At 43.9% G+C, this 17,801-nt stretch overlaps 3 protein-coding genes across 3 annotated transcripts; 1 reads left to right on the top strand and 2 right to left on the bottom strand.

Moving 5' to 3' along the window:
* Positions 1–1,851: 1,851 nt before the first annotated feature.
* Positions 1,852–6,078, bottom strand: dolpp1 (dolichyldiphosphatase 1). Its single transcript, XM_040198075.2, has 8 exons — positions 5,910–6,078; positions 5,111–5,211; positions 4,886–4,970; positions 4,461–4,560; positions 3,987–4,085; positions 3,658–3,786; positions 3,408–3,497; positions 1,852–3,243 (listed from the first exon to the last, which is right to left on the bottom strand). The coding sequence occupies exons 1-8, from the start codon at positions 5,983–5,985 to the stop codon at positions 3,207–3,209; spliced, it is 717 nt and encodes a 238-aa protein (XP_040054009.1). The 5' UTR covers positions 5,986–6,078; the 3' UTR covers positions 1,852–3,206.
* An 832-nt stretch (positions 6,079–6,910) lies between these two features.
* On the bottom strand, positions 6,911–13,763 carry miga2 (mitoguardin 2). The gene is made up of 16 exons (XM_040197071.2): positions 13,343–13,763; positions 12,318–12,562; positions 11,974–12,184; positions 11,755–11,870; positions 11,538–11,658; positions 11,157–11,284; positions 10,904–11,021; positions 10,686–10,792; positions 10,489–10,601; positions 10,111–10,183; positions 9,903–9,989; positions 9,692–9,790; positions 9,475–9,609; positions 9,336–9,389; positions 9,127–9,243; positions 6,911–8,992 (listed from the first exon to the last, which is right to left on the bottom strand). The coding sequence occupies exons 2-16, from the start codon at positions 12,411–12,413 to the stop codon at positions 8,792–8,794; spliced, it is 1,776 nt and encodes a 591-aa protein (XP_040053005.1). The 5' UTR covers positions 12,414–12,562; positions 13,343–13,763; the 3' UTR covers positions 6,911–8,791.
* Positions 13,764–13,999: 236 nt separating this feature from the next.
* Positions 14,000–17,761, top strand: st6galnac4 (ST6 (alpha-N-acetyl-neuraminyl-2,3-beta-galactosyl-1,3)-N-acetylgalactosaminide alpha-2,6-sialyltransferase 4). Its single transcript, XM_040197079.2, has 5 exons — positions 14,000–14,363; positions 14,460–14,612; positions 15,704–16,113; positions 16,292–16,399; positions 16,488–17,761. The coding sequence occupies exons 1-5, from the start codon at positions 14,352–14,354 to the stop codon at positions 16,672–16,674; spliced, it is 870 nt and encodes a 289-aa protein (XP_040053013.1). The 5' UTR covers positions 14,000–14,351; the 3' UTR covers positions 16,675–17,761.
* Positions 17,762–17,801: the final 40 nt, after the last annotated feature.

Genomic DNA, 17,801 nt, shown 5'->3' with positions numbered 1-17,801 from the left:
GCGTTATTGCATCAGCTCACAGTCCGAGGAGTCACTCTCACTTGTTTTATGGACATTGGATGTGATACGAAGTGTGCCAGTAAAAAACTTTTGTTTTTTTTTTATTCTCCACAATGAATCTGCTGATACTGGATCTGAGCAGAGACGTGGAGAAGCTTCCATTCTCACGCGTGAACAAACTCCCAAACGCCGTGAAGCTGCTGCCAAAGTCAGCTGGCACCAATGAGACTTCACCACGGAACGAACACTTGAGCGTTTGTTGTGATGAATGTCTTCAAACGTGCATGTTGAGGACTGGAAGCCAGGATTCGAGGCGGGTTTGGCAGGAGACTCAAAAAATACAAATTATAAGTGTGTTATTTATTGAAATGAATCCCATCAAGATCCTTTGCTTGATGTGTGTACTTTTCAACCAAAACGACGGAATCAAACCCACCGATTCACGTTCAGATAGTAAAAGCTGCACAACTTTTATTTTGTCACCTTTTCTAGACAATGCTTCTCGTTTAAAGGAAATCACTTTGATTATTTTCTTGTACTTACATCTTAAATTTATGGAAACAAACACACTTTGTCATTTCAAATGCAAATCTAAAATGCAGAGCTTTCCCCAAAAAATATGACAGCAGTTCTGTAACATTTATTCATCTTTGCCAACTACTAAATGATCCATGTTTCAGGATGGTAACAAAAGAGTCCACTGTGGAAGATAAAATGAAATGTTTAATTTAGTGTTCATTTGTTCCACTTTGAGAAAATGAAAGTGAACATCATTCAGAGAGGATAAATCTTAATCTTGATTGAGCCGATTTGATCCCATTTGACTGACGGAAACAACCACACACCTGTAATCACATTCAAATGTTCCAAAACCCAGAGAAGCACATGAAGATACACGACCGTTTACCGAAACGGCTCCCCCTTCTTCTGGCCCCCTCACTCGGACCCCCACAGGGTTGACGTTGACTACACACCCGTTAAGATTTAACATCTCAAACTCCCAATCCCCCGGGTGGTCATTCCTGCTACAATAGAGTTCAGGATAAAATGCCATCAAACAAATGTCATTTAAAATAGTCAAACCACTATAAACCCGGCGAGAAGTTATGAGAATTTATAGAATTGACTATATGATGATCAAGCTGAGCACTGATATTAGCTGTTATATATATATATATAATATATATATATATAATATATATATTATATATATATATATATAAATATTTATATATATATAAATATATATATATATATATATATATAACAGCATGGCAGATACGTTCCACTTAGTTTATGACTTAATTATGCTGCAATAACACTCTTCATCCCGAGGATGCCAGTCGTCCAACAGGACGAGTCGTCCAGGGAGATGGAGGAGGGGGAAGGGGGGGCAGCTTAGCACCCGTGTTGAAAATAAATTGTGTAGTATACCTACAAATTCTGAACAGACACCTTTAAAAAAAAAAAAAAAAAAAAAAGGCCTCCAGCAGCAGTGCCAGCTGCAGGTCAGAGACAGAAAGGTTTACGGTCTGCAGGATGTTATCTAGGCTGTTTGGGGATCAGGCTTGAGGCCTGGAACGTGAATCACAAGCAGACGGGGTGGTTTAAATGTAGGCCGACGCTTCTCCAGCAGTGTTTCAGGGGCCCACGGAGAGAAACTCACATCTTCACACATGCCTGTATGAAGATTCAATTAATACTTCTCCATTCTCTTGGGAGTCTGTAGTGCACCTGCACAGACACTAAAGCGATAAAAACACTCTGCTGCCTTCAAACAGACAGAGAAACGAAGCAATGTGACAGTAAATCAGATCATGTGAAAAGGCAAAATAAACCAACATATGACACCTGAACCATCTCCTGTACATAAACACATTTTATTTAGCCTGATATAGGTTACACATGGGGGGGGGGAAACAAATCTAAAGAGAACTACTTCCCTTTGTGGAGCTAATGATATGAGTTTTAAATCAGCTTAAGATCCCCACACGACAGCTGTAAACATCAGCTGTGAGGAATTAAGCAGAACCACATGCTACAACCGACCTGAGGCCTTTTTCGTTTAAAAAACAAACAAACAAAAAAAGAAAACATCAGCAATCGCAATGCATGTTTTCCTACTAAAATGATATGGAATGTCATCTTGGAAATGTAGGTAGAAAGCAAAACAATTCTCTGCAACAGCAGAAAACTAGATACGAAAATGAATGGAAAAAAAAAAAAACGATTCCCAGAATCTTGTTCGCAAGCTGCTACTGTGTGTGAGGCGTTAAGAGAAACACCACCTCGGTCCAAAGTGTGTTCAACGACGGGAAAAAAAACACTGAACCCCGCCGCTCTGATTCAGTCTTATCTTAAAAACGTGGATATGAACAGAAAGCACAACCTTAATGCTCAATAGTACAGATTAGATTCACACTGCAGATAAGCTTAGGAGTCTTATACATCAGGCCCGACGTCAGGAACAAAGAAAGGGGCTGATGGGGGGGTAATGGGGGTCGAGGGTCTCAACATCTAACTAGTGTACGTCTTTCTTTTTACTTGTAAATTTCACAAAGTGCAAATTCTCATTTATATTACATCATAAGCTATTTTAGAAATTGTTCATTTCCTATTATATAACAATGAAAAATGGTTAATTCCACAACCCACCCCCCCACCAGACCCCCCACTTTGCCATCATGGAATCAACCAACCCCCCCTCCCGCCACCTATCCATCTCAATAGTTAAAAAAGGAATCACTAAATGCATGCTGCAATGCGCCCACCCATCAGTATGGAACGGGACCTGCGCCTCCTCTTTGGGCTCTTTGAGTCTCCTACAGTACGTTGTTATCGTCAGCGTGCGGTTATAGTTCAAATATATATATATATATATATATATTAATCTATCATTAAATAGTGTGCCGCTTGCACAGTCTCGCATGCATTGCAGGAGCATCGGGGGAGGGGAGGGGGGGGGGGCTGTACAAGGAGGAGAGGCGTGTGGACGGACTCGCTCAGGCTGCAGGCTCCGGCTCCACGCACTCTTTCGCCAGCTGTAAACTGTTTTTGCCCTTTACTCCTTCCAACCACGTCAGTCCAAAAGACGGTTCTCCAGTGTGTTTTAGTCACATGAGCATTTGTTTTGTGTGTACGTGTGTGTGTGTGTGTGTGTGTGTGTGTGTACGGTCTTAAACTCTTTCACAGAAGAACCGTGTAGATCACTGGAGTTTTGTTCCAAGCTTTCGTTGTCTGTTCCTGAAATAGAAAAAAAAGTAATCCGAGTCAAACTCAAGGTCCGTTGAATACGCCGGTTAACACATTTAACTTTTCAGTATCTGAATTTTCCGCGTTAAGTTCAAACACTTTTTGGGGTTTTTTTTTTAAAACAAACAAAATAAGTGTCAGTGTCAGAAACGTACCTTGCCTCTGATCTGGTCACGGTATACTCAAACCATAAGATGTTGGGAATCAGACTTGTGTCTCGCACCAGGAAGTACTCGGATATTGGCCTACACATTAGGAAAAGATTTAAAGAACAAATGAATAAAGCACCCACGGTTGTGGCTAGACAGCGAGTATAAACTAGTTCCATCTACGCCTCCAGGCGAAGGTCGACTCCGCTTCCCCTGTGACACAAGGAGTAGGCTAAGAAATTAGAGCACTACTTACCACGCCGCTATTTTGGGGAATAATGGTGTCAGCATCTCTTGTGTGATAAAGAACCAGATTATGGCAATCGTACATCCGGCCACTGCGCCATAGAAGACCTGGCTCCAGCTGTGATACAGCAGGTAGACCCTGAGAGCCAGACGGGGGCAAAACAACGTTCAAAGAGAACACGGCTTGGGCCTGGAGTCCTGGATCAAACTAAGTGGAGCAGTATGTGCTTCAAATAGTATCACTTGGGATCTGTGAAATGGGGTTGTAACACAGGAGGGGGAAAATCTGGCCATATATATATATATATATATTATTTTAAACAATTGTTGCAGCCTCACCTGCTGTATGAGACCGATAAGGCCGTGCCCAACAGGATGATGGACAGGATGTGTCTCCACAAGAGGTCCACGCATCGAGCATTGTTCGTTTGATGCATTCTGAAAAGGACCCATCAGCATGAGTTTACACGATGACATCAGCCTCATGGAAAGGTGAAACGTGTAAAGGGTTGGAATCAAAAACACGGTAATGAGATACAACAAACTAAGTAAATAACAGATACCAATATAAAGAATGTGCCTTAATGACATAAATGTGGATAAATGTGACAGGACAAGTATTAAATGCACTTATTAGGTCCAGTTTAAAAATATATATTTTCCTTTGAAAACGATAGGGGTTTTAAACAAAGAACCTAAATTTGATGCGTTTACCGACGTTTGACTTCAGCGAGGATCTATGATTCTCACTAATATCACAGCTTTACATTTCCCCTCCTCCCAACCTTCCTTAGGACAAGAAAAGCATCTCACCTTAAATAAAGGAAAAGAAAGAAGTAAACAACAAAGAACCACATAAGCTGCGAATGACTGGAGGGCATCCCATACTCAGTGTGTAGGGTTGTGTGGGTTCCTGCAGAAAGACAACATCACCTGATGTAAATATACATTATAAATTATTTGGTCAGGTCAAACTTTTTTTCCCAGGCTGCTGAAAAATATCTTAACCTTTCTTAAAATACACATTTAAACAGAGGAACAAAATGTGCCTGTACTGTGGTACGGAGGTAATGCATTTCCCTTATGGGAGCTTTTCGGGAAAGGGTTGGTCAATAGCAAGGAAAAACAAATGTGCCCCTATTTTGATATATGCAATCTCAACACACAATCCAATGTGATATCCTGTTACGTGAGGATATAATGTGGGTATAGAATGTCAATAGTGTGTTCACAATCACCTGCACATGGGCGCGGCTCTCTGAGAATGTGCTTCAGCACCCAGTTCACCGCTTCATTCAGGATTACTCCTCCAAAGAAAGAAATCTGTACAACACAACTGATTTTATTAGAAAGTAAAATCAATAAGGTCAACACAGGAAACGTCTCCAGACGTCTTGCCATCCTCTCAAAATTGACTTTAAAAGTGACCCTGTGAAACTTTAAAGTGCACATGCACAACTCACCGTGTGCAGCTCCCGTTTAAACACGATTAGTGTAACAAAACCCACGAGGATCGCTATGGGTAGGAGGCTGAAGTAGGCCAGCACATGTCCCGTCAGATCGCCTAAAACAGAAGAGACACTAGTGAAGAGGATCCTAAAACACCTTAAACTAACATCGAAGTCCTCTAGTGCCACTAAGGAGGCACTCAATGAACCCGGATGCTTGATGTCTTTGACTGAATACAAGTAGGAAGCTGTCGCGGTGACGCAGCGACGCTATCCATTACCAACGTTGCACATTCATTTATTTAGTGAACTTGGAAAGCTCGGTGCTAAGTGGTTTATGCTAGTTACACCAATCAGTATGCGAACATGGAGCTAGCGGCTATATTAGCCGTAGTCTTGGCTGCAACGCTATAAAAAGGTAAAATAGCTGGTTATTTCCACTAGTCGGCAAAAACATGTTGCTGTTTACGACGCCTTAATTGTTTTGAGTAATCGCTACAGCTTGCCCCACATTTGCTAAATGCAAAGGGTAAATATCAAAGCTGATATCGAAGCAGCTAACAGGCTAGCTAGCTTTCATTGTGGACGTTAGCCACAACTGCGCACGCGCACCTGTCTCACAATTTGGCAGCCCGGCTAACGTTGCCCGCGGCGCTCGACGTTTCGCAGCGTCTCACTATTTGGCGGTGTCGCCAACTGTCCGTGTCTGCTCAGTAGCGAGCGCGCGCAGTGTTGGAGTAAAAGGGAAAACTACAACGCGGGCTAGCGGCTTGCACCTTCGCTAGTTAGAGAAAAGATGACGCGTTTAACTTACCCTCCGGGAACTCTACGTGTGTCAGGGATATGGACCGCCATCGAGATGGTGCCGAGCACTGCTCCTCCAACGCCATCTTACCCCGGACACAACCGGGCAGCCCCGGTGAAACGCCCCCAGACGACGCGCTTAACCAATGGCGAGCGGAGCCGTGTGTTCGAGACGGGCCCCGCACGCGGAGGAGCCGTCCAATCACAGCCGAGCACCGAAGACGCGATAAAACGTTAGTCCCCATAGAGGAGAATTATTGAATGAACCAAAAAAACACACTAAAGTCCAGTACTTCACAAAGCTCATTCAAAAAATAGATAGAACACACGCTTCAAGGCCTCCGACATCTTCATTGCAAACTTTGTCTGAAATCTAATTCATGCATATTTTCTGTAAAACGTGAGCTAAAAATATGCTTTTGTTTTCAAGGAGAGGGCGAAAAAGACCAATAATTGTTTGAAGACAAATATTAAAGGTCAGGCAATGCATTGATGCTTTAGAATGGTGTGTGCTCATGATGTCCTCTGCTTGTGTTTTAAGGGCTGAATTAAATTTACAAAAATGAAAAGACATTTTCCGTAGATTAAACAATGCCTCACTGCTGCGATGTGAAGAAGACTGAAGAGGGTTTCTGAACACCTACGAGTTGAGGACCCTCCACTGGCCTTACACTGAATACACACAGAGCTTTCACTTCTCTCCAACTGATTGACTTATGACTCAGATTACTGTGTCATGGTCTAAATAATGAATATATGTGTCCTGCATCACAGCACAATTAATTTGCTGTTGCAGCCAACAACCAACTTCATTATTGTTGGCAATACTCAGAATAAACTAGTTTTTAATCTTAATACTATGGGGGTCGAATGGCCAGTTAAGCCGTCAAAAAACTATACATTTTTCTCAATTATTCACACTTCTGTCACTCTTAAAAAGATTAACCTCTCCACCTTACTAAGAATAAATAATCTTGTGTTTCAGGAAAGTTGGTACGATGAGCCGTCATCAGTTGGCAAAGGGCAAAACAAACGTATAGTTTAATAACAAAAAATAACATTTAATATGGAGGATCAAAATGAATTTACAGTTTGTGCTGGCATTGACACTTAACGATAGAAAAGACAAAAGGCATGAAAAGGACACTCGCAACGTACAGCAGTGAAATCGTCCTGTCTCAATTTTGGCCATCTGAAATCCTCGTAAAACTCTTTACTCTATAGAATCTTCGCCAAGTAGTAGAGCACATTCCAGAACTCTGACAAGTTGTTCCGAGTCAGCTTCTCTAGCTTCTTTCTAGCTTGGATTTTCCAAATGAACAACAATTGTAGCCTCTAAAAGTTACAAAGATACACTGATTGATGCATTTCAGAGAACGTCAACATGCAGAGGGATTCATCTCTGATCATCTGCTCTCAGGACAGAGACAAAGCAGAGTAAGACTAGACTAAACATTAGCATTCTTTTATAATTGCATTCATACTGTTGCAAATCAATGGTCTACATTAGCAGGTCCAACAGTCAGGAGAACGGACGGGATCAGCAGTCAAAAAACTCTATTGGAGAATTTGAACATTTCAAACAAGACTAGAAAAAAAAAAAAAACGAATTTCCATAAAATATTTTTTGGGGAAAGTTTCAATACTGTACAGAATTCAAACTCTGTTATCAATAGTATGTCAGTTCTATAATGCAATGAGTTGTTTAATATATATATATATATATTTGTACAGATGATCCGATCATACAAAACGAGCTGTGGGACATTCCTGTATCTTCCTGCTTTTGGCATAAAGTGCAAAATGCTTAAAAACACAAAGCTGCACCTTAACAAAACAAAAGTCTATCTTAGTGTAGAGTAAAAGCTCTATTTACAGTTGGATGTAAATGCCGGACAGTAACAGAAATAATCCCGGGCCGTTGACTCTGAACGGCATCAGGAGCCGGATTTGGATTATCAAGACCTCAAAACAAACACTTGTGTGACTATGAGGAACATGTAGATGCTAATTTGAGTGCTAAACTGTCATCATCATCAGTGCACTTGCGAAGGTTAGTCTGACTGCACAATGCCCGCCTCTTCATCGCAGGTCCCTAAAACGTAGATTGGCACGGTTTTATTCATTTATTGAGGTTTGTCAATTAACGGTTTACTAAGATGGAAAATTAAAGTTCTGATATGACCATGTGCACTTTGTGAATCTCAGGAGGTATTTTTGCAGCCCACAGTAGGACAGGGTGTGTTTTAAATAACCGTGTGTTATTATTAGTGGGAAGTTTCTTTATGAACCCTCAGTGGCACTTAAAATGATTATTTAGATCATCTACTGGCATCTAGTTAGAGAACGTCAACCTTTACAAAACCTTTGCATGTTGGCGAGATCACTGCCATTTCCAAGAGAACGCAGCAGAGAGTCAAAACAACCCTGTGGGATAATAAACTTCAACATGAGTACCATGTAAACACACTTGACAAATGTGTCAAACATGTCTTTTTGCATTGAACATCTAACGTTGGGCAATTAAATCACATGGGATGAAATAAATACTTATTCAGATGAAGGACGAGACAAATTCATGAAGTCCTTAAAGTCTTCAGCAGGCCAAACCTTCAAGAATTATTATGGATTTCATAAATATCCCTCCCCTTCAGTATAAAACATACAAACGCACATTTCTCACATAATTATGAAGACCAGGATGTTCCACAAGTCAGATGGACAGAAGGTCCTCCGAGGGACTCGATCGATGTGTGATAATAGCGGAGGAGGCCCGGTCTTCCTGTGTTGGGAGCGCTTGGTCCAGATGAGGTTTTAGGAAGCATCCACGTCATCGAACAAGGCCGAGGCAGGTTTTCACAAGTCGGGGAACCCTGAGGGACTCTAGTAGTCTTAGTTGGGCCCGGATGTGCCCTCTGCGTCTCTGGACAGGGCTCCATTGACCTCCAGAAGACTGCTGATTCCCAGGTAACCCAGTAAAATCTCACTCCGGCGGTGGGAAAGCTTGAGGATGTCCTCGGCCAGGCACTGCGCCGAGGTGAAGCGGACTTTGTCGTGATCAAACATATCCTTCAGGTACTGCAGGATTTGTTGCTGCAGACGAAAAAAGGAGGGACGTGAATGACTCAAAGAAGCAGCTTTGACCAATGAGGCTTCCAGGGCAAAGTATGTGTCGCGCACACTTTAACAGTAATTGGCTTTCCAAACCTAGTTGTGTGTTCTCTCACCTTGAAAATGGTGCACACCTCACTTAGGTGCTGCCTGGGTCCCAAAAACCCAAAAGCTAAAACTGGGCTCACGTGTTCAGATATGGCATAGAAGTGGGAGATAAAACCATCAGGGACCTGCGGAGAGTACGAGAGGAACGCAGCCATCAAAACCAAAGACACAAAGCCGCAATCGATCGCTTTAGGTCTTTGAATCAGCTCAAACTCACCATGAGAAGACGTCTTTTTGCTTTTAGGACGGACCAGCAAGCAGTTGCCAGAGCCTAACAGAAATAAACGCAGTTATTGGAGCGATCGGAGGAATAATCAAAGAATTGTCACTGTGTGTGTGTGTGTGTGTGTATTAACCGTTTCTTTAAAGCTGTCAGAGAGCCAGCGGTTCCTCAACACAGCTACCACAGAGGAGGGAGGATTCTCCAGGTCTTCAAACGAGTCCATCAGGATGAAGTCCAAAACAATGTCAAAAAAGTTCATACACACCACCTGCAGAGATCCACCCCATTATAATATATATATAGACACACAATAAGTTTCAGTCTGCCAGCTTCATGTTGTCATGACTCACCCCTCGACCCTCAAGCTCCATCTTAGTGACGGGCCACGTCTCTTCTCTCTTGGTGTAAAGCAGCATGTCCTCATAGCTCTCCAGGAAGCCTTTGGGACTCTGCGTTAAGAGAACACAGGAGCTTAGTTCCAGCTGCGCCGAGACGTCCACACGAGATCGTCTATCCAAATAAGACGAGTTAATAACCCAAATCCAAGTGAGCAGCGTTTACCTTATTTGCCTTCACCATCAACCCGACAATCATTTGCTTCCCCGTCTCCATGAAAAATGTGCGATGACTTTCATCTAACAACAGGACCTGGAAATATTTTAAAAAAGCACATCAGTGGCTAAAAGTTAGGAAAAGAGGGGTCGTCGATAATTACAATTCTCCATGATGCAGAAGCGAACATGGGCAAGATGCAGGAGGTGGAACGGACCTGGAATGCTTGTCTCACACATTGAAGCTTGGCCAGGAAGTCTTGGTCACCAAAACATTCAAGTAAGTCGGTCCTTGTAAAAAAAGAGAGAGAGAGCGAGAGGCATGTTGTCATTTTATCAAGTACAAGTTGTGGTTCTCCCCCGACACAAATGACTTGTTTGAGGAAAACAGCAGCTGCTACATCTGAAGAGATGATGCTGATAATCCCAGTGAGGGTGAAACAAAAGTGAAATGAGGTCAGTTGAGAACTTGAGGTTTGTAACTATGAACGACTTCTTTGACATTAGAAGGAAATACCTGAATTCACTGTTGGTGTTAAAAGCTACTGATTGGTACGCAGCTTTTAGCATTTGGAGACGGCACACTTGGCAGTTACCTGAGAGACCGATAGGACACTTTGTTCTCCCGGACCAGAGACAAGGCTTCCTCGTAGAGAGCTGCTGGTTTGTGCGGCTGGTAGACGTCTTCTAGAGACAAGGCGTCGAACAGCTGCGCGGAGGGAACACAGGCGCCTCAGCACGCACATTTTTTGCTTTCTGTCGGGTGTTTGCAGAGCCGAGGAAGGGGACTGACCTCCGCGGCTGAGAAGAAGGACTCGTCGGAGGTAACGGTGGTCGCGTCGTCGTCCCGCCGCCTGTGGAAACTCCCCGCTTGCGGCAAGATAAGAGTTCCTTCACTCTCTGCCAAAAGAACACCACGAACTCTGACTCGCCGGAGCCAAACACGTGCACTCAACAGGAATATTCCCTTCGCTCTTATGAATTCGTACGCGAATCCAACATCGCTCTTACCGAAATCCGCCAGTACGCTGTCTGTCGGGATGGTACTGCCAAAGTCCTCCTGCAGGTGGTACGCCCTGTGCAGTAGCGTCTCCAACTTCTCAGCAAACACGTTGTTATGGCTTTCACCCTATAAAAAGAAGCAGGAAAAAAAAACAGCTATATGACTTATGTGCTCCGCTATGAAACCCGAGTGGAAAGTAATCCAACCGCGTACGAGAATACCGTGCACACCAGGCAGGTAAATATTGGTTGGTACGGTTACCGTTGGAAAGTCCTCACACGCCGCCCCCTGCAGGGCGAGGCTGTTGTTGCTGGAGGTGGAGTGGGGGTGGTGGCGGATGTTGAGGGCCTGCTCCCACTTGTGTAGAGCTTCCTCAAAGAGCTCCATCCCTACAGGGAGGACGGCGGTGAGACGTCACGCAGCCACGGCGACCAAACATTGTAAAAACACACAATGACCCTTACTAATCCATCATGAGCGTTGCCCTCATTTTGGCAATCTAACCCTATTCCCGACTAAAAGCACTAAAGAAATACTGAAGCCGAAATGCATCCTTCTGTTCCACACACTACATTTAAGGCAGCACAGCTGCCTGACATGCAGCCTGTGTATTACGTCATTATAAAACCAGGAAACAGCTACCCAGTATGTAGAGATTCTCTGCATTTGCATCCTCGATTGCCCCCGACTCTTCCACCACGGGCTCCGTTTCCCAGGGTGTGGACGGATTGGCTGCCTGACTTGGAGAGTTTGGGACCCGCGTCTACGACGGGAAACACGACACATTAGGTGAAGTTGGAATACAGAAAAATGCCGCCCCGGATGATATGGAATTAGTTGCAGATTGTAAAAGACTAACAGATGCCAGGCTGTGTGAGGAGCTTGAGTGTTTACTGGGGGCCAGGGAGGAGATTCCACTCATGGTGTCATTGCTCCGGGTGCTGGGACTCATCATCTGTCGGCCGGTAAACGGGCCTGCGGAGAGGAAAACATTCTCTCGTATGCCTATTTCTCCATAGATGATGCATTACAGAGGCACGGTTGGAGCTTTTCCCTCCGGGCGTTAGGTCGTCCACACCTCTCTTAAACGACGAGGGTCTTCCTGGCTTCATCAGCGCCTCTGGTACTCCTACTGTCTTCTGGCCCTCCTTCCCTTGCGTCGCCTGCTTCCTTTTTCTCCCCCGCCTTTTCAGCTGATGAGCGGTGAGAGCCAGGGCGACACTGCCCAGCGCCGTGGCGAACAGGACCTTCTTCAAGTTCGGGGTGAGCTTTAGCTGAGAGAATATGGACTGAAAAGCGGGACAGACAAATGTAAAAGGCGTCAAACATGGAGGGATCTGCGGAAGGCGCTAACCTACCCGTCGCTAGAGGGAGAAGCGCTCGGGTTTAGAGACGCGAAACTTGAACTGTATTGCGGTTTACCTGCCCGAATGTGGAATACAGAAAGACGGGTATCTCTGCCACGGTCATGGCCAAAGCCTGGGCGATGGACATCCCGTCTGCTTGTTTGAGTGACATCTCGGAAACGTGAGCGCCTCCACCTTCACGCTTCACAAAGCGTCGTCTCCGCTCCGAGATCAGCCAGCTCAGGGCTTTCTGATGGACAGTCAATCGTCATCCACTCCTGAGCTCGAACAGACGCAATGTCTGATTGGAGATTTATTCCCCTATAATTAAAAGAAAAAGACAGTTTTGCGACATTACATTGCACCGGCCTTGTGAAGGAAAAGGCGTGACAGCACACAGTTATTGTATCGCTGCAAACAGTGCTTTTGGTCCCAGGTCAAAATGTCCCCAGACATAAATCTACCAGCAAAGCTCCGGTTTAAGCTGTAAAGATCCAGCTCACGTGAACTGTTAAGCAGCAGAACAACATTACACATTGTGCCGGCGACTTACCTACACACTGGTATGCAGCCACATCACCAGCCTGCCACACACACACGCACACGCACACGCACACACAAACAAACAAACACACACGCGCTGTACGTGACAAACCGCAGGTGCGAATTCAATGGGACTTTCTTCTTACTGGATGCAATTAAACACCGACTGATATAACGCACGGTGTGTGTGTAAACGACATTTTTACAATCACACGGGCCACATTGTTGATAATGGAGAGACTGCAAGCCGAAAGAGACAATTGACTGTAGGTGAATAGCAAGCTAGTCACCTGAGACGGTTTTATTTTACGGCAAAAGCACAACACGTCTGAGCTGTGCTGTTTGTAAAAGGTTGTTAATGACCGGACACAAGCAGCATGCTAACGTTAGCTATCACGCTTAGCAAGCCTAGCTCAGCCTCATCTGTCACTTGACAGCGCAGCATCATCTGTTTATCCAGTCGCTGGTTGCGGGGCTTTGAGCTCACACCTCCAAGGCTTTGTGTAGCGCAAACAAGCGGTACAACTAATGCCATAATCCGTCACGCAGGTCACATACCGTGGTCATCCAGGGCGCCGAGGAAGGGCATTCCCGTGTCACAGTCAGTGAAAGCCGCACACTAGCTTTTTGCTAGGAGGCGGTGCTTCAGAAAAGTAGGAGCGGTGACGCTGCGGAACAGCCAATGGGATGAAAGGAAAAGAGGTTCGCTTTTCTTCTTGGCCAATCGGATGGCCGTTCGGTTGGGAAACAATCCAGGTCGGAGATCAAAGTCTCCCGTTAGAAAGGTTCAATTGGTACATAAAATTACATTCTGGGCAGGTTTTAGCTAACATTAGTACTTTTCTAATGGTATATAGACTTAACTTTGGTATAGTAATGTTGAATGAGTAATGAGTAAGTTAAATAAAAACTTTCGAGCTCTGGGTTTGCAAAGTTTTACGAGTGGTACCTGAAGGCCGCATTGCCAATTCTCGCTGGTGAAAGTGATTCTGAACTACAGGGATTCATACATTGTTTCCGGTTTTGGTCAATTCCTTTCAGATTAAGTGTGAAAATCAAATATAGGTCCAAGTGTGTTGGCAAAAATATCGTCCACGGTCGTTCCCGGATAATATTCTACGCTAATATTCCTGCATGAATGTATTTATTTATTTTCTGACCAAGTATTTGTGTGTGTGTGTTCGAATCGATCGGATGATACGTTTGTTTTGAAAGAGCTGGACCGGAAGCCGCGCTGTACCGTCCACTTGACGGACCGTTAGAAATACGACTGCGACAACAGTAAAAAAAAAACGGAACGGATTTCAGATAAGAGTTTACTATGTCGCCGATCGATTTTGAAAAGCGAAACTGCCCGCGAGGCGATGCCACTTAAAACCCGGATTTAAGAGCGCTCAATGGAATTGACCGAGAGCAGCTATTAATATCGGTAGATATGAATGCCCGTGAACGGGACCCCTTCGTGCCTCGGCTTGTCTCAGTCTCGCCGATTCCGTCTCATGTTAAACGGCTGAAAAAATGAGCGTCGCCCGGCTTCCTGGATCGATGCTTTCTCACGGGTCTTGATATGAAATATCAGGTACGAGTCTGTTTTTACACGATCATTCCTAATAACGGATGGGTGCACAGTACGCTATCAATTAAACACACTTTTATTTTTTTTAAATCAATACAGATGTTCCACTGGCTCTGCCTGCTGAGCCTGAGTTTGAGCCTCCCTCTGTTGTTCTGGTTTGGACACGTGATGACGCGCGCGGGTCTGTCGCTCGGTCTGCGCAGGGGGGGGCTCGGGGGTTACCTGAGGATCAGCCCGGCCGGGGTGGACCAGGTGAGTGTGAGTGAGTGACAGAGAGAGAGAGAGAGAGAGAGAGAGAGAGAGAGAGAGAGAGAGAGAGAGAGAGATCATCGATTTTAATCTTCACTTTATTAATTGATAATAACACTTAATACGAAATAAATGTAAGATACCTGACATTCCTATTCAAAAAACTGTATGGAACAAACGTCAGTAATATTGTAGTTGCGTTAGTTAACACATAAGAACTATAAGAACCTCCCTTTCAATTAATATGTTACAGTTCTAGTCTGCAGGATTTCCTGTTAAGTTCCTGTTATCTTTTGTTTCAAGATGACTTACCGTGTTGCAGAAAAGTGCGTGACACCATCACTTCAAAAATAACCACAAATTCAACTGTGTTACTCTTAAGCACACGTCAAATGTTTATTGTGGGAGTTTTCAAGCTACAATAATCACAAAAAGCAAACAGCTCAAGCTTCACAGCACATACGTATGTTGAGTATTAAAATATAAACATGCACGCTTAGGCATGAATGAAATTACACTTGAACTATAAATGCATAGGAATAATGGGTGATGGCCGCTTAAAGGCCTGATTGCACGAACAACATGTATCTGAAGTCACAAGACCAGCACACGAACATGTTGCAAAAATATGCAGCACAATCTGTAACAGGAAGCACCTGATCCCCATTCTAAGAATAACATGTCCGTACATAGAACTACGCCTACCGCTCATACGCAAAAAATCTTGCAAACATCCTGATATGTAGAACTCACAACGGGAGGCGAGATGATCCGATAGCCTAGAGGGATGGACATCCCTGTGCTCCAATGGGGCTCTCCGAGGGTTCTAAGCAGGAGCCGCCTCCAGCTTAATAACCAATCAAAAATGCTCTTAGAGACCATATAATACGAGCGCACTTTGTATTAAGGGCCTTTTTTCATGTTGTTGTTAAACTGCCTGAAATAGGTCCGTGCACGTTAAACTGCAGGACAGAATACTCTTGTTGCAAATAAACTTTGTCATACTATTTTGATTGAAGTCTCCAGTCTAGTCCTTGTTTTGCTCGCACGACACATAGAAATGTTATTCTCTGTTTGTTCCTCTTTCTCAACAGTTGCTCCACATGCACTGCAGCCAGTGTGCCTTGGTCTCCAGCTCAGGTCAGATGCTCGCAGCCGGCGTAGGAGAAGAGATTGACAAAGTCGGATGCGTGATCCGGATGAACAATGCGCCCACACAAGGGTACGAGAAAGACGTCGGGAGCCGCACCAGCGTCCGGGTTGTCTCTCACACAAGTGTTCCCTTGTTGGTAAAAAACGAGCGCTACTATTTCCAGCAGTCGGCAGACACCACATACGTGTTCTGGGGTCCTGAGAGGAACATGAGGCAGGACGGGAAAGGACACGTCTTCAATGCTCTCTGGAAAATAGCCGAGAAGTACCCAAAAGTCCAAATCTACGCGGTGACCACAGAGAAGATGCAGTACTGCGATGGTCTGTTTCAGAATGAAACAGGAAAAAACAGGTATGGGTTTAGCGTCCCAGTCGATAGATGAAAGGCCGGATTGAAGCAGTTGGTTTCCCATGTATTTTTAAAGCAACGTGAGAGCTAGTTATAAATATATATATATATATATATACATATATATATATATATATATATATATATATATATTCAGAAAAGCATGCTGTCTCTCACTCAGAATGAAGACGGGGGCGTTTCTCAGCACTGGATTTTTCACAATGATCCTCGCTATAGACCTGTGTGACAGCATCCGTGTGTATGGAATGATCGACGACAACCACTGCAGGTGAGACGTTTCACATAATGACGCCTTTTCTTAACTCTGAATCCTTGTTTCCAAGTATCACATATAACTCTGCTTCCTCACTGAACAGCCGAGCCAACCACAGCGCCGTTCCTTACCATTACTATGAGAGGAACCGGGTCGACGAGTGCAGGATGTACAGGTTCCACGAGCACACGCAGCGGGGGGGCCATCGCTTCATCACGGAGAAGGCCATATACGCTAAGTGGGCTACACGCCACAAGATGGAGTTCAAACACCCCTCGTGGAGCCTCTGAAAAAGGAGAAGTTTTTGTTTTATCTGCAGTCTAAAGTACTTTCAGGGGGAAACGTGCACTTTCAGTATTATGAACACTTTCACTGTAATGTCTGAATGCTGGTGAGCCATAAGCCACTAAACTAGGAACTGATTTCAGTTTATACCAAAGCTTAGGACATTTTTATTTCATCGCCGTGCCTTGACTTTCGTTCTTATTTTGCACAATAGAACATGTAATCAAGAACAATGTATTGCTGTAATCAGGTCTGCAGCTGCAATATGCTCATTTATTATGATTACTTACTTAATGATTAATTACTGGCATTTTTTTTCTGTATTAATTAGTTTATCATTTTTTCTAGTTTTGCAGGAAAAGTAGTAAAAAATGTTTTTTAAATGACATACCAGTAACATGGAACTGAATTTGGTGTATATACTATTTATTACTTGTTTTGTCCAACCATTACCTAAAGTTATTACATTTACAAACAGGAAATAATCACATTTGAGAAGCTGAGTCCAGTATTATTATTTTTGGTGCATTTTTGCATAAAGCCCGACTTCAAAAATGAATCGATTACCAAAACTGTTCAACTGTTTTTGTTTCAGATTATTTTCCCTGATTGTAACCAGTTACAGTGTTGTAATGCTTGAAGTAGTAGTCCAGATGTTGCCAATGAACTCGAGGAGAGATCATGCAGTTTGTGGTTTTGGTGACATGTAAATGTACGTTTGTCGTGTACACCGAGCACAGAGAAGAACGTGTTAAAACGGGACTGCAGATGGTCGACAAACCATAATCCACTGACATGGCGCCCATAGCTTCACTGCCGATCAGTGGACAGCAAACACAGTGTTACAAACAACGAGCATGATGGGACGGATGTTTGTTGTCTTGCTTTAAACACTGAAACGTTGTATTTTTGCTGCTTGTTGTTACTGAAAAAACATAATGCTGCCTTACTAGCCGCACAATGCTTATTTTGTGACGAATTCCAAAGACTGTAATGGTAATCGTGCTACCGAGCAAGCTACTGTGTCAAAGTGTTTCACTGTCATTCACACTTCAGACTGGAATTGTCTTAATTAAAACATGTAATCAGTGACTGTTTGGTACGGATTTTTGTTGTGTGCAAAAGTGGCAAC

This window comes from Gasterosteus aculeatus, chromosome 14 (assembly GCF_964276395.1).
Source record: "Gasterosteus aculeatus chromosome 14, fGasAcu3.hap1.1, whole genome shotgun sequence".
Lineage (NCBI taxonomy): Eukaryota > Metazoa > Chordata > Actinopteri > Perciformes > Gasterosteidae > Gasterosteus > Gasterosteus aculeatus.
The sequence above is the reverse complement of the archived record's forward strand: the minus strand, read 5'-3'. Positions and strand labels throughout refer to the sequence as shown.

Coding starts and splice junctions, on each gene's coding strand:
- st6galnac4 (XM_040197079.2), top strand. Junction 16,114..16,291: donor AATGAAACAGGAAAAAACAG/GTATGGGTTTAG, acceptor TCTCTCACTCAG/AATGAAGACGGGGGCGTTTC. Junction 16,400..16,487: donor ATCGACGACAACCACTGCAG/GTGAGACGTTTC, acceptor CTCACTGAACAG/CCGAGCCAACCACAGCGCCG.
- dolpp1 (XM_040198075.2), bottom strand. CDS start 5,985: ATGGCGTTGGAGGAGCAGTGCTCGGCACCATCTCGATGGCGGTCCATA. Junction 4,971..5,110: donor TTAAACGGGAGCTGCACACG/GTGAGTTGTGCA, acceptor TGTGTTGTACAG/ATTTCTTTCTTTGGAGGAGT. Junction 4,086..4,460: donor TTTCTTTTCCTTTATTTAAG/GTGAGATGCTTT, acceptor GGTCCTTTTCAG/AATGCATCAAACGAACAATG.
- miga2 (XM_040197071.2), bottom strand. CDS start 12,413: ATGTCACTCAAACAAGCAGACGGGATGTCCATCGCCCAGGCTTTGGCC. Junction 10,602..10,685: donor CCTTCTTCTCAGCCGCGGAG/GTCAGTCCCCTT, acceptor CCCTCCGCGCAG/CTGTTCGACGCCTTGTCTCT. Junction 9,390..9,474: donor CTGACAGCTTTAAAGAAACG/GTTAATACACAC, acceptor TATTTCTGTTAG/GCTCTGGCAACTGCTTGCTG.